The sequence below is a fragment of the Aulonocara stuartgranti genome (genome assembly GCF_965226115.1).
Source record: "Aulonocara stuartgranti genome assembly, chromosome: 3".
Taxonomy (NCBI): domain Eukaryota; kingdom Metazoa; phylum Chordata; class Actinopteri; order Cichliformes; family Cichlidae; genus Aulonocara; species Aulonocara stuartgranti.
This window is the reverse complement of record NC_138941.1, coordinates 15,301,211-15,314,500: the sequence shown is the minus strand read 5'-3', so window position 1 is coordinate 15,314,500 and position 13,290 is coordinate 15,301,211. Positions and strand designations below refer to the sequence as shown.

General features: G+C 44.4%; 2 protein-coding genes across 4 annotated transcripts in view; one reads left to right on the top strand and one right to left on the bottom strand.

Annotated features, from left to right (window-relative positions):
- Positions 1–13,290, bottom strand: part of LOC309702569 (uncharacterized protein) — a 1,256,944-nt gene that overhangs the window by 240,203 nt on the left and 1,003,451 nt on the right.
- Positions 1–13,290, top strand: part of LOC309702615 (uncharacterized protein) — a 98,266-nt gene that overhangs the window by 80,537 nt on the left and 4,439 nt on the right. Inside the window, exons 2-5 of one of the 3 annotated variants that reach the window (XM_082527248.1) lie at positions 1,837–1,962; positions 2,047–2,148; positions 6,217–6,318; positions 7,019–8,992. In XM_082527248.1, coding sequence (XP_082383374.1) covers positions 1,874–1,962; positions 2,047–2,148; positions 6,217–6,318; positions 7,019–7,181 — 456 coding nt within the window. In that variant the 5' untranslated portion in view covers positions 1,837–1,873 and the 3' untranslated portion in view covers positions 7,182–8,992. Of the gene's footprint in view, positions 1–1,830; positions 1,963–2,046; positions 2,149–6,216; positions 6,319–7,018; positions 8,993–13,290 lie in introns of those variants that run through there. The other 2 variants (XM_082527249.1, XM_082527250.1) reach the window with 2 other exon arrangements.

The window sequence follows — 13,290 nt, the reverse complement described above, 5'->3', positions numbered from 1 at the left end:
AAAGGTGTTGCGTTTATATTTTTGTTGAGTGTATATTTTGAAGTAGAGGCTTTAAAACCAAGTAAACGCTGAAAGTACAAACATCACTAATGTCGCATAACTTTGCCGACATGTGGCCAACAATAATGTTTTAATGTTCTTCATTATTAAACATTTGCACATAAATAAGTGACATAATATTCAGTACTTACTTTTGAAGGTTTACTCTTTGGCCGCTCCGCTTCTGCCGTCTGCCGTATAGGGCTTTGGAGTTGACGTCACACCGCAGTGCATTGTGGGATTGCTGCACCATGTCAGAAGGCCACAAATCAAAACAAACACACTGTGTTGGAAGCAGGACTGTCAGAACCATGCTTAAAATCAGCGCAAAAGACAAAGGGCTGTATCGCAACCGATTGCGCCAAGACGCCAAAAGACGGCACTTGGACAAAATAGCGTGCATCGGTAATGTGGACCTGTATGAAATAAGGCAGCGGAGCGGAAACCCAGACAACCTACTGCCGTTGTCCTATCCCGATATTTTCGCGTATCTTGTCTGTGGAGTCAGCTATAAACTCAGCTATAGACTCGACTATAAAGCTTTGGGCAGATGAAGAAGAAGTCCGGCTCTTCCCACACTGTAGTGTACTGTGTGTTTTAATAAATAAATATGTCGACACACTATGGATTCTCAGTCGTATGTCTCTTCCTCAAATTCGAACCACGACACAGCGCATACACGGCGAATCATTTTCGGAATTATAAATTCCTGGAGGCGCACATCTAATTCACAAACGGTTGGGTACAAGATTTGGATGTTTTTAAGCCTCCACATTGTGAGTATGTTGACCATATGACCAAGATACAGCTTGAGGTTGCACATAACATTGACTTCTCCTCAGCACCTGCCCCAAAAATTGCTCTAGATGAACGATTCACGATTGATGCAAGCTGTGCGTTGCCATGTAAATAGTTTGCATTTCATGTGTATGTACTTGCTAAGTACATGTGAACAGATCTTGAATAAAAAAAAAATGAACATACTTTTCTGTTTTATTGAAACCACTTTACAGAAAGTACAATTATTTACAATGAACTGTACATGCAACACAACAGTTTTATGAATATTCAACAAGAGCAAGTTTCATTTGGCCCTGGTTTGACAACCACACTGGGGCACATATTCACCAAAACACAGCACACCTTAACAATCTTATCAAGCAGTGTTGTGCGCCGGTCCGAGTTTGACACAGGTATGTCGTCGTGCCCCATGTGCAGCGTTGGAGCCAAGTCTGGATTTGTTACATCCATTTCATATGCTGGTTTGAGTGCAATAATGCCAAATAATAAGCCTGTCCGTCAACATGACGTGGTTCTGCAGCATCACACATTAGGATGCTTTATCTAATTATCTTCATTCAAAATAACACTAAAAGCCTATTAAGAGAGATATGAATTTATTTAGAACTCACCAGAAAGAAAATGCTGCGAGCAAACCAACAAAAAATTGGGGATGGCAGAGAACTCGATATCCACTCGTCTGACCGCTGCAATCCAAGCTTGACGTATTTGTTTAGAATGTTGTTCACACCTGTTGAACTGACTGAAACTTCTAGTCACAGTAAATCAGTGTGTGTCAGTGAATGCATCGTGTGTGCTTCGTGGCTCCATCGATTGGACTGATAGTAGAGCAGCTGATGGCAGCTTCGTCTGCCTCACACTGCTGTCTGACTGCATTCAGCTGACACTGAGATGAAGCAGGAAAGAAGCAGCTGATATTTGGACAGCACACATGATGGAAAGGAGGATTTCAGTTGATGTGCACATGAATGATTTGTGTTTCCTCTGCAGGTGAAGGTAGAAAGTGTGTGTGAGCTGATGTGAATTGAGCAGCATGGATCAGTGTGAGGACAGAGAGGAGGGAGTCCCTCCCTCTAAAAGCACTCTGTGTGGGGAACATGAGAGCCAGACCAAAGCTCAGAGGTGAGATGACCATCTCTAACTGTCCATGACTCTTCTCCATGTCACAGCTCAGCACTCACATCACTGCTCCATCATTATTCACAGGAACCAGCCTGGACCTCCACCCAGCTCTGTGTCCTGTAAGAGTGACTGGTCTGTAGATCGTCCCATTTGGTTTAAAGGACAGGAGCACTCTGCTGCAGAGAGGTGAGCTGTTAGGAACATGAACTCTCTGATTTAAATGATTTTGATGTTTCCTGGTTTCTAAAATGCATCTCTGTAGCAGAGCAGTGTCTCCAAGGACACACAGGCTCAGCTGTAACTGTCAGTTTATCTGGTTTAAGACACATTTGGACTCAATTGGCTGTTTTTAACTATGTATTTTAATCAGAGGTGTAAATCTAGACCTCACACATCTGGATCCTAAACTATGAGAGAAACAGCTGCTAGCAGTGGGTAGTTTGACTTTGATACGCTGCTCTAGAAAGCAAACAAAGGTTTGTGCAGCTCCTCTTCAGAAAAGTGTTCAGAGAGCAGCTGCTGTATTAGACAAAGGCTCGTCGTGTGAGCCCAGATGTGTGTAACAGCTGGATGAAGGAGAACCATCAGTCGCGTCTCCATCCCGCCTTTATTAATGAACTTCCTGTTGCTTGCAGATGACAGGAACACAAAGTGTTTGTGCCACGTGATGCTGCAGGATTTGTTAACATGTCCATGATGGTAACATCTCCTGGTCTAACTGCAAACACATGAGCGCTCCTAACGGCAGCTATCACAGCCACACAGGCAGACTGTGTCTCACTGTTGCATTCAGGGACATTTGTTTTCCTGTAAAAAGCTTAACTCTAATCTAAGAGGACTGTTACTGACAGCAAACAGCTGCATTATCTGCAGGTTGTATATCCAAGATGGCACCGCGTATGGATGCCCTGGTGCTTCAGTGCGTTACTTTTGTCTTGTTTTTGTGCATTTCTTCTGTGTCTGGGCACTCCTCTGGATATTCTTACACCAGAGAAGAGCTCCTTAACTGCAGGACTACAACGCCTGTGGATTTATTTCCAATATTTGTCGCATCTGCGGCAGATTTACTGCTGACTCTGATCAGGAAAGTGAGACGTCGAAAGAGAGGTAAGCGAGCCGGCGTACTCGTGCGTTTGAGGAAACGCGGACTGAGAACGGCCCTTCCTGGGATCTTCCTTTCTAATGTACGCTCACTCTGGAATAAGATAGACGAACTGGCCCTGATGAGAAGCATGAACAGAGACTTTGCCTCCTCCTGTGTCTTATGTTTTACGGAGTCGTGGCTCAGCGAGGACATCCCGGACTGCGCGCTCAAGCTGGAGGGCTTTCATCTGCTGCGCGCGGACCGGCAGGCCGCTCTCTCCGGTAAAACCAAAGGTGGAGGTGTCTGCTTCTACATCAATAGTGGCTGGTGCACAGATGTAACAGTGATTGCTCAGCACTGCTCTCCCTCTCTGGAATATCTTTTTATTCACTGCAAACCGTTTTATTCTCCGCGGGAGTTTGCTTCATTCATCCTGGCCGCTGTTTATATCCCGCCAGACGCGGATGCGCGAGCAGCTCAGTGCGCACTCGCAGAGCAGATTCTCCACATGGAGCGGACATTCCCGGACTCTCTCATCATTGCTCTTGGGGACTTTAACAAAGCCAATCTGAGCCATGAGCTTCCGAAATACAAGCAGTATATTAAATGCCCGACCAGAGAGGAGAGGACATTAGACCACTGTTACAGCACGATCAGCGGGGCCTATCGTGCGGTGCCCCGCGCTTCACTCGGACTTTCTGACCACGTCATGATCCACCTAATCCCCGCGTACAGACAGAGGCTGAAGCTCTCCAAACCTGTCGTGAGGACCAAAAAACTGTGGAGCAACGAGGCTGTGGAGGAGCTTCGCACGTGTTTGGAGACCACAGACTGGGACACATTGAAGGCTGCTTCTAACAGCTTGGACGAGTTTACGGACACTGTCACCTCCTATATCCACTTCTGTGAGGACAGCATTGTGCCATCACGCACCAGGGTGAGTTATAACAATGACAAACCCTGGTTTACCCCTAAACTCAAAAAGCTGTGGCTGGAAAAGAGTAAGGCGTTCAGAAGCGGAGACAGGGACTGCTACAGAGAGGCCAAGTACAAGTTCACTAAGGAAGTGGACATTGCCAAACATCAGCACTCTGAGAAGATGCAGCAGCAGATCTCAGAGAATGACTCGGCCTCTGTGTGGAAAGGTTTTAGGAATATTACAAACTACAAGCCTAAAACCCCCCACTCCACTGACGACTTGCTCTTGGCCAACACCCTCAACGACTTCTACTGTCGTTTTGACGAGCCATCAGGCAGCCTTCACACCTCCAACGACCCCAACAATAGAGACACTTTGGACACTCATTCCCCCACCTCTCCCCCCTCCATAGAGCCATCACCACCTTCAAACTGTTCACCTACAACACCCCCCTCCTCACCCCACACAAAAGAGGATTTCACACCACCTCCTCCGACCACAACTCTTCATATTCATGAAGCAGATGTGAGGAAGCAGTTTAAGAATCTGAATGCTCGGAAAGCTCCTGGCCCAGACGGTGTGTCTCCTGCCACCCTCAGACACTGTGCAAACGAGCTGGCCCCAGTGTTTTCTGGCATCTTCAACTCCTCACTGCAGGCATGTCATGTGCCTGCCTGCTTCAAGTCCTCTACCATAATCCCTGTCCCCAAGAAACCTAGGATCACTGGACTAAATGACTACAGACCCGTGGCTCTGACATCTGTGGTCATGAAGTCATTTGAGCGCCTAGTTCTCTCCCATCTCAAGACCCTCACGGCCCCCCTCCTGGACCCCCTGCAGTTTGCATATAGAGCCAACAGGTCTGTAGACGACGCCATCAACATGGCCCTACACTTCATCCTGCAGCATCTGGACTCCCCAGGAACCTACGCCAGGATCCTGTTTGTGGACTTCAGCTCTGCCTTCAACACCATCCTTCCAGACCATCTCCGAGGCAAGCTTTCCCAGATGAATGTGCCTGATCCCATCTGCCGGTGGATCACTGACTTCCTGACGGACAGGAAGCAGCACGTGAGGCTGGGGAAGAATGTCTCGGACTCCCGGACCATCAGCACCGGCTCCCCTCAGGGCTGTGTTCTTTCTCCTCTGCTCTTCTCCCTGTACACCAACTGCTGCACCTCCACCCACCAGTCTGTCAAGCTAATCAAGTTCGCAGATGACACCACCGTCATTGGGCTCATCTCTGACGGGGATGAGTCTGCCTACAGGAGGGAGGTTGAACGTCTGGTGTCCTGGTGCAGCCACAACAACCTGGTGCTGAATGCCCAGAAGACAGTGGAGATTATTGTGGACTTCAGGAAGCACACAGCCCCACTCCCCCCCATCATCCTGACTGACACCCCCATCACCTCTGTGGACTCATTCCGCTTCCTGGGTACCACCATCACCCAGGACCTGAAGTGGGAGCCCACCATCACCTCCGTCATCAAGAAAGCCCAGCAGAGGATGTACTTCCTGAGGCAGCTGAAGAAATTCAACCTGCCAACACGGACGATGATGCAATTCTACACTGCAATCATCGAGTCCATCCTCACCTCCTCCATCACCGTGTGGTACGCTGGAGCCACTATCAGGGACAAACAGAGACTGCAGCGTGTTGTGCGCTCTGCTGAGAAGGTGATTGGCTGCAGACTCCCATCTCTGCAGGACCTGTACACCCGCAGGACACTGCGGCGTGCAGCCCGGATCTCAGCTGACCCTTCTCACCCTGGACACAGTCTGTTTGACCTGCTCCCCTCAGGCAGGAGGCTCCGGTCCATTCGCACCAGAACCTCTCGCCACAAGAACAGTTTCTTCCCCTCTGCTGTTGGACACATGAACAATAACCACATGACTGTCCCCGCCACTCACACATGACCCTACGCTGTGTCACTGCATCATTTCATGTCTGGCACTGATCACCACCTGCACTCATGTATATATCCTTCTACGTAGCACTCTTAATTCTTATTCTCATGTATATATCTCATGTATATCTCATGCACATATCTTTCTTTCTACATAGCACTTTAATTCTTATTCTTATTGTTTGCACTGAAGCACCGCAGCAAATTCCTAATGTTGTAAACCTCAACATCTGGCAATAAACCCATTCTGATTCTGATTCTGATTCTGATTCTGTGTGATCACAGCTGCTTCAATCACTTTATCAGAGAATTGATCATTGAATAAAACATGTTTGTGTCTGCAGAGGTCAGAGGTCACAGTCTGCAGGATCCAGCTGTCCGTCTGTGAGGAGTGATGAGTCCAAAGATTACCCTCCACTCTTCAGTGCTGAACCTGGACAAACGAGGTCAGAGAACTGTGATGACTCCTTTACATGTTTGTGTTTTCCTGGATAAATATGACCAAAGATTCATTAGAAAGGTAAAAATCTTAGACTTTGTCCTGTAGCGCTGTGTGGCAGGCAGGATTGGACCCAAACACAACAGGATGAAGTCAAAGAGGCAGCTTTATTTCAGCTGTGAACATGCAAACAGCAGAAATAAGGAAACATAACTGTAGGTTTGCAGTGAATGAAGCCTCAGCTCGACGCTCCACTTTGTCCCTCTTTTCCTTCTCCAAACAGCCACATCAGGAGTCTCTGATGGAGTTTTAAAATATTTAATTACAAATGTCCAAAGATGGGTTCAGGATACCTGAATCCACAGTTATTAAAGCTAAAATAGTTCACAGGGTTTGGACTTTATTAGGTGACGAGAGAACATCAAAGTGTTTTTTATCTTTAAACAGTATTTTTATCACTTCAGTTGCTCTCACAGCCCTGTTTGTTATTTTAGTAAGTAAGTAAAGTTTATTTATTAAGCGCTTTTCATAGACAGGTAGTCACAAAGTGCTGCACACAGAGACTAAAATAAACAGTACGATAAATAGCAAAATGCACAATATACACAATATAGAGTTTAAATGTAAATGAAAAATATAAAAATGTAAACAGCATTGGTCAACAGAAAGCTTGTTTAAACAGTAAAGTTTTTAACTGTTTTTTAAAGGATCCCACAGAGTCAACCAAACGTAGTTGTAGAGGTCGACTGTTCCACAGCCTTGGTGCCACAGACTGAAAGGCTCCGCCCCCTTTCGTCTTCAGACGTGTTCTGGGAGCAACCAACAAACTCTGAGTCTGTGAGCGGAGACAGCGAGCAGCAGTGTATTTAGTGAGAAGCTTGGATAAATAATCTGGGGCCATTTAGTGCTCTGTACGTTAAAACAATCATTTAAAACGAATTCTAAAATCTATTGGGAGCCAATGTAAAGAACATAAAATAGGAGTGATGTGAGCTCGCTGGGTAGAGTGAGTTAGTAGTCTGGCTGCTGCGTTTTGTACAGCTTGGAGGCGAGAAAGAGATGATTTATCCAAGCTGGTAAACAGGGAATTACAATAATCTAAACGCGATGACACAAATGCATGGACAATTTTTTCCAGTTCAGCTAAGGAGACCATATGTCGCAGTTTAGAAATATTCCTTAAATGAAAGAAACAGGAACGAGACAGAGACTTTACATGTGAGTCAAGGCCCAAAGAAGAGTCAAATATTACTCCAAGATTTCGAATATTTGGCTCAGCAGAAGAACAGAAAGGGGCAACAACTTGACTGATTTTAGAATATAGATCAGGAGGAGCTATGATCATGGTCTCTGTCTTGTTCTAACATGGTAATTGTTAGAAAGCCAGTCAGAGATTTGAGTTAAAGCCTGGACTAGGGTGGACAGCCTATCCAGCTGATGAGGCTTAACCAGAGCTCTTATGTTTCACTCAGTGCTCCCACCAAACACCTTGGAGGACACATTAGTGTGATTTAGATTTCATTGCTGTAAACACCAGTCACACAAGCTAACCCATGGAGGCAGCAGCAGGCTTTGTGTTTGGTAAAGTCTGCTGGCTTAAACTAAGAGAGTTTAGTTTGTTAGCACAAAGAGCTGTCAGCTAAAGCCCCGAATGCACTTTGAATACAGACGAACTGAGAAAAACACTTTAAATACAGCAAACAGTCAAACTGACCACATGTTTTTCTGCTGATCATCCACAGCAGTACGTTTAGCATTCATGCTAGCAGCAGGCTATGACTGTTAGGGTTGCCAACCGTCCCTTAAAAAACGGAATCGTCCCGTATTTAGAAACAAAAGCACACGTCCCGTATTGAGCTAATAAGGGACGCACTTTGTCCCGTAATACAGTGAGAATCAAAAGTAGTCTATAAATGTTAATGGAATTAACGCTTTGTTTGAAAGCATAATTCCCAGCACCTCTCCTGCTTTGTGACCAATGAGCTGACAGCACACTTATGACAATTCAGATTACCGCTCATCTCATTGGTCGAGGAAAGGTCGCTTGCGGAGAAAATACCGGAAGACAACAGATGACCACAACAAGAAGCATGGCCAACAGGGAAACAAACGCCGACACTGCGGTGCAAGTCTCGGACGACAGTACACCTAAAGCTGGGCAGACACTGTGCGATTTTTTTCAGTCACGTTATTCAGCTCCTGCTCAAACTGCACGATTGACTCGCAGGGGTTAGAAGTTGGTAGGTCACGATGCAGGTCTCACACTATACCGCCCGATGCTCTGATGCGACCCGAGTGCTCACACTGTGCCTCCATAACATGAAGGTTATAACAGAAAATCTGTCGCTCTCCCTGTCTTTCACTCACACAGACACACAAACCACCACCATCAACTTTGCTAAATTGCTAATGAAAAACATGATCAGGCAGCTGTGAATGAGCAGCAGTGTAAATCCAACTATTTTCACGTTTGTTGTGGTCGTGATAATTTTGTGATGCCACATCGAAAAGGCTCGGATGAGCTTTCCAAAGTTCTACAAGTTGTGCCTCCATCGCTTGTGTCCAGATCACACGCTGCACAGCCGTGCTGCTCCGTCTTTTTCACCGACGTTTACGTGTTTGCGCGTGAGCAGTGTGAGCGGCTCACGAGCGATTGATGATCGGGAGCTGCTCGAGATGTTAATCGCTTCTCGTTACCCCACGTATACTACACGATGCACGATGAAGGCCAAAATCGGGCTGATCACCAAATCGGTCGCACGACTCAAAAATCGTCTCAAAATGGGCCAAAAATCACACAGTGTGAGCCCAGCATTAGAGCAGCAATGTTTGTTTCCCTCAGAGAAAGAAAAAAAGGCTGCAAAAGTACAGGGAGGAATGGGAAAAGGGAAATACCTGGCTGGGAAAGGTCACCATAAAACCTATAAAGCGCACTGCACTGTGTGCCGGCGCACTTTTTCCATAGGCATGCTTCTAATGGTGGGGGCACATGAAGAATATGAGGGGCGTGAAAGCTCGGGGAACCCTTAACCAATTTCTTGTCCACCAGGCCACGGCAGAAGCAGATATGGTATGTAAACACTGGTTTGTTTTTTAAACCCTCTGGTTAAGGTTAAAATGGGCATGTGCAGTGAATATCAGCGCTATGTGGCCAGAAGTGTGATAATATAATTTATTTTGTGTAATAAACAACTGCAAGGATAGATGATTACAACAAATAGATGACTAATACATAAAAGTAATACATAGATGAATAATGATGATGAGTTAAGATGCGTAATCATGGGAACAAGCGGGTTTACAAACAGGAGCAGCTGATTAGCATTAGAAAAGCTGAAATAATACCTCAACTGAAGCCAATTGCACTAAATGCACTAAATGTGCACAGTTACAAGAATATTTTTCGTTCTATTGCTTTCTATTAATTTATATAATTTTAAGTTAAGCAGGACAGATTTCTTTTAAAGAAAGATTTACTTATATTCTCAAAAGTTAAGCATGACAGGCTTCTGTTTAAGAAAGAGACCTGTTTTACTGTGTTAATGTTGTCATTTTGAGCTAATAATAAATGGCTAAATGATCATTTGTTTCCCATATGGTCATATCACAAAGAATATGCATCTGCTTAAATCAAATTCAAGTCAAATGGTTAAAAAATAATTTCACACACACAAAAAAGAGCTACCACACTGGGAAGGGTGAAGACAACTAGGTTGCCCGGCCCTGGCCACGAGGTGTCCCTTATTTATTTTTCAGGGAGTTGGCAACCCTAATGACTGTCCACTGAGCACCAACACAGGTAGGAGTGAGCAGTGATGAAGCAGGACTGTGGGCAAGTTTGAGCTACAATCCTATTGGCTTCTCAGTTTCTCCAAAGAAAAGGGGAAAAATTCTTGGTGTTGTGAAGATGTGAGTTGGTCTTGTTGTCGTGGAGCTGGAAGGATGCTGGCAGTGAGAGGCTTTTCATACAGTGTTCAGTAACAGAATGAGAAGAAAGCCACTGCACATGAAACAAGGTGCTCGTAGTGTTTGTTTACTGTGTTTGTGCCACAATGTCAGATCAGTTGTAGATTCACTTGCAGACTTGTCCAGTGAAACCAGTGCAAGTAGGGGAGACCGGGGATAGTTGTAACGTGGGTCAGTTGTAACACTTCCAATTTCTCCAATCAGGGCTAAGTTTCAAATGATGTGACTCATCCTGTACATGCACAATTCAGTTCTGCTATCACATGTGAAAAATCAGCACATTTTATCAAACACAGACAATTTAACATGAAAAAAAGTAATTTGTATGCCAAAAAGTAAGTCTTTCTACTTTATTTCAATTTCTAATAGCATTATCTGCTTTGCAGTTAAACTCATCAAACTTAAATTGTGTTATTTGTATGTCTATGGGGATATATTCTGTGTAGGTCTTTAGTGCTAATGTTTTAGCCGTTGGCTGTAATGTTAGCTAGTTCATGGCTATAGGAGTCTGGGTCAGTTGTAACAGCAACAGTCTGGGTTAGTTGTAACAATAATGTATGTTACAACTTACCGCACTATTACTTTAACTTATATTAAACAAGTTGGGGCAACGACATCAGCAGAGAGACGTTCACTGGTCGCATTTGTATATGCGGTTAATGCCATTGGCAACACAATTCCTCCACTGTTTGTGTTCCCACACATACATTATGCAGACCACTGTGTCAGAGATGGACCAGTAGGAAGTACTGGTAGTGGAAATAAATCGGGATGGGTGCAAGAAACAGATTTCCTCATCTTTCTGAAGCACTTTGCAAACCACACCAAGGTAAGCCAGGATAAAAAGTAATGGAATTGCGATGCTGGTGAACAACTACATTTTTCCAGCTTCATTGTTATGTTCAAAATTGGTGCAAGAGTTGTAGGTTATAATGCCCACTGAGCCAATGAGGCCAAACTCAAGGAAGACCAACCAAAATTAATGAAATATTCAGTTGCACAAAATTCCATAATTTGTCTTTTTTGGGGGGTTGGAATATGTTCAAAAGTTAGATTTCTGCATTCTGTCACACACACACACAGCTACATAAATGGCTCTAAGTGCATTCATGTGTTGAATAAACAAAGATTACATGTTAATGTTTTGTCAGTACCCTTATTTCATTGTGTTACATTTCACCCCAGGATATGTTACAACTAACCCAGACTATGGGGTTAATTGTAACATTTCACTCTTTGTGTTTGAGGCCATACCATGCAATGGGTAATTGTGCTGCAGAGAAAATAGCTGCACTATTTAATAGCCGAGACATGTAAATACTTTGGATTACATTTTGAATCCACTACCTTAAACGAGCTCCAAATTACAGACAGAAATGTCAAAAATGTTACAACTATCCCCGGTCTCCCCTACTGCAGTACAGAGCAAAGACTAAGCAAGCCAGGAGAGCTCTCCAACTTTCTGAAAGTATCAGGATATTTGAGTGATAAGAAAAAGTGGATCGTGCAACAATGTCCCTCAGCACACAAAACAATCAAAGCAGAATAAATATAATGTTTTAGATCAAACACTTACAGGGACCTGAAGAGAGAGAACCAACAAAATGTCATGGCTAACAGAGGAACTCAAGCACAGACTGAGTTCTGACAAACAAAAAGGTGACCGTTTATTTACCAAAGGGGTGAACCACAGTGCTCTATATTAGGGGTGGGTTTTTATAATCGATTCATCGATTAAAATCGATTCTGGCTTGGATAACGTAAAATCGATTCATTAAAATCCTGAATCGATTTTTTAATATAAATTTATTTTGCCCGAAATGCCAGAATCTCTGGTGACATCTCACAAAATTTCAAGAACCACCAAACAGTAAATGAGAGCAGGAACACGGATTCTGCACATAGACTTAAACACACAGCGCGACCCGCGGATCAGAATCAGTTAGATGTCGCCTTTCTCACAGTCGGGGCTGAAAGCCGACAGCTCGCTGATCCGGGTCGGCGCTTTGTCTTCACGCCCTTTAAGCGCTGATTCTAAAGCTGTTAGTTTGATCTCTCTCCAAACAATATTGACCAAACCAGCAGCAAAAGAAGATCCAAACGCTTTGATAGGTTTGTAGCTTGAACCCATCCGCTGGAACGTTGAAGACAATATAATTACACTGCTAAGCAAGACACAAGTAGGCAAACTTCTTCATGGTACTCGTGCACGGGAGAGAACCGGACAGGCACCGTTCCTTCGCTTGACCCCAGTAGCTCTCGTCCGTTCTCCCATATCACTGTCCTTTTATTGAGGTTACATGAATATGCATAAGTTCATTAACATATGACGTCTACATACACAAAGAGTACCTTGCCTGTGTGTGTGTGTGTGTGTGTGTGTGTGTGTGTGTGTGTGTGTGTGTGTGTGGGGACTGCTGATCAAAGGGTCAAACATCCTTGGTCAGGAAGAGGGTAGCCTCCCCCTCACCCTAGATGGTTCATCCTAGATAACACGGTGAGGAAGTCCTGCAGTTCATCTAAACAAAGAGCACTTAGACTAGAACAGACGCAACTACGTTAATCCTACCATAAAATAATAAGACACGGTATGACCTCTCATGCTCCCAAAGTGCTGTCTAATACACACAAAGTTTGCAGACTATCAAGGATCAAAACCTCTACCAATCTACAACTAATTACAAAACTCTAAGCATATATAAGTAAATATTTCTAAGCATAAATGACAATCAACAATACAAATCTAACACGCTTCACATAAACATCGTCATGAATTCACTCTTTTACTGTTTTGCTTCCATTGCAATGCGCAGCTCTCTCTCTCTCCCTCTCTCTCTCCCCCTCTCTCTTTCTCTCTCTCTCTCGAACAGTTTCCCTTTCTTCATTATTCGCTTGCTTGTTACAAGCAAGCGAATTGTTACAAGTCTACTGTTGCTTACAGCGCTGTCGGCCGCTGTTTTTTTCCCTTTTACATTCTTCCGAAAAGAAAACCTCATTTCTGCTGTTCAATACT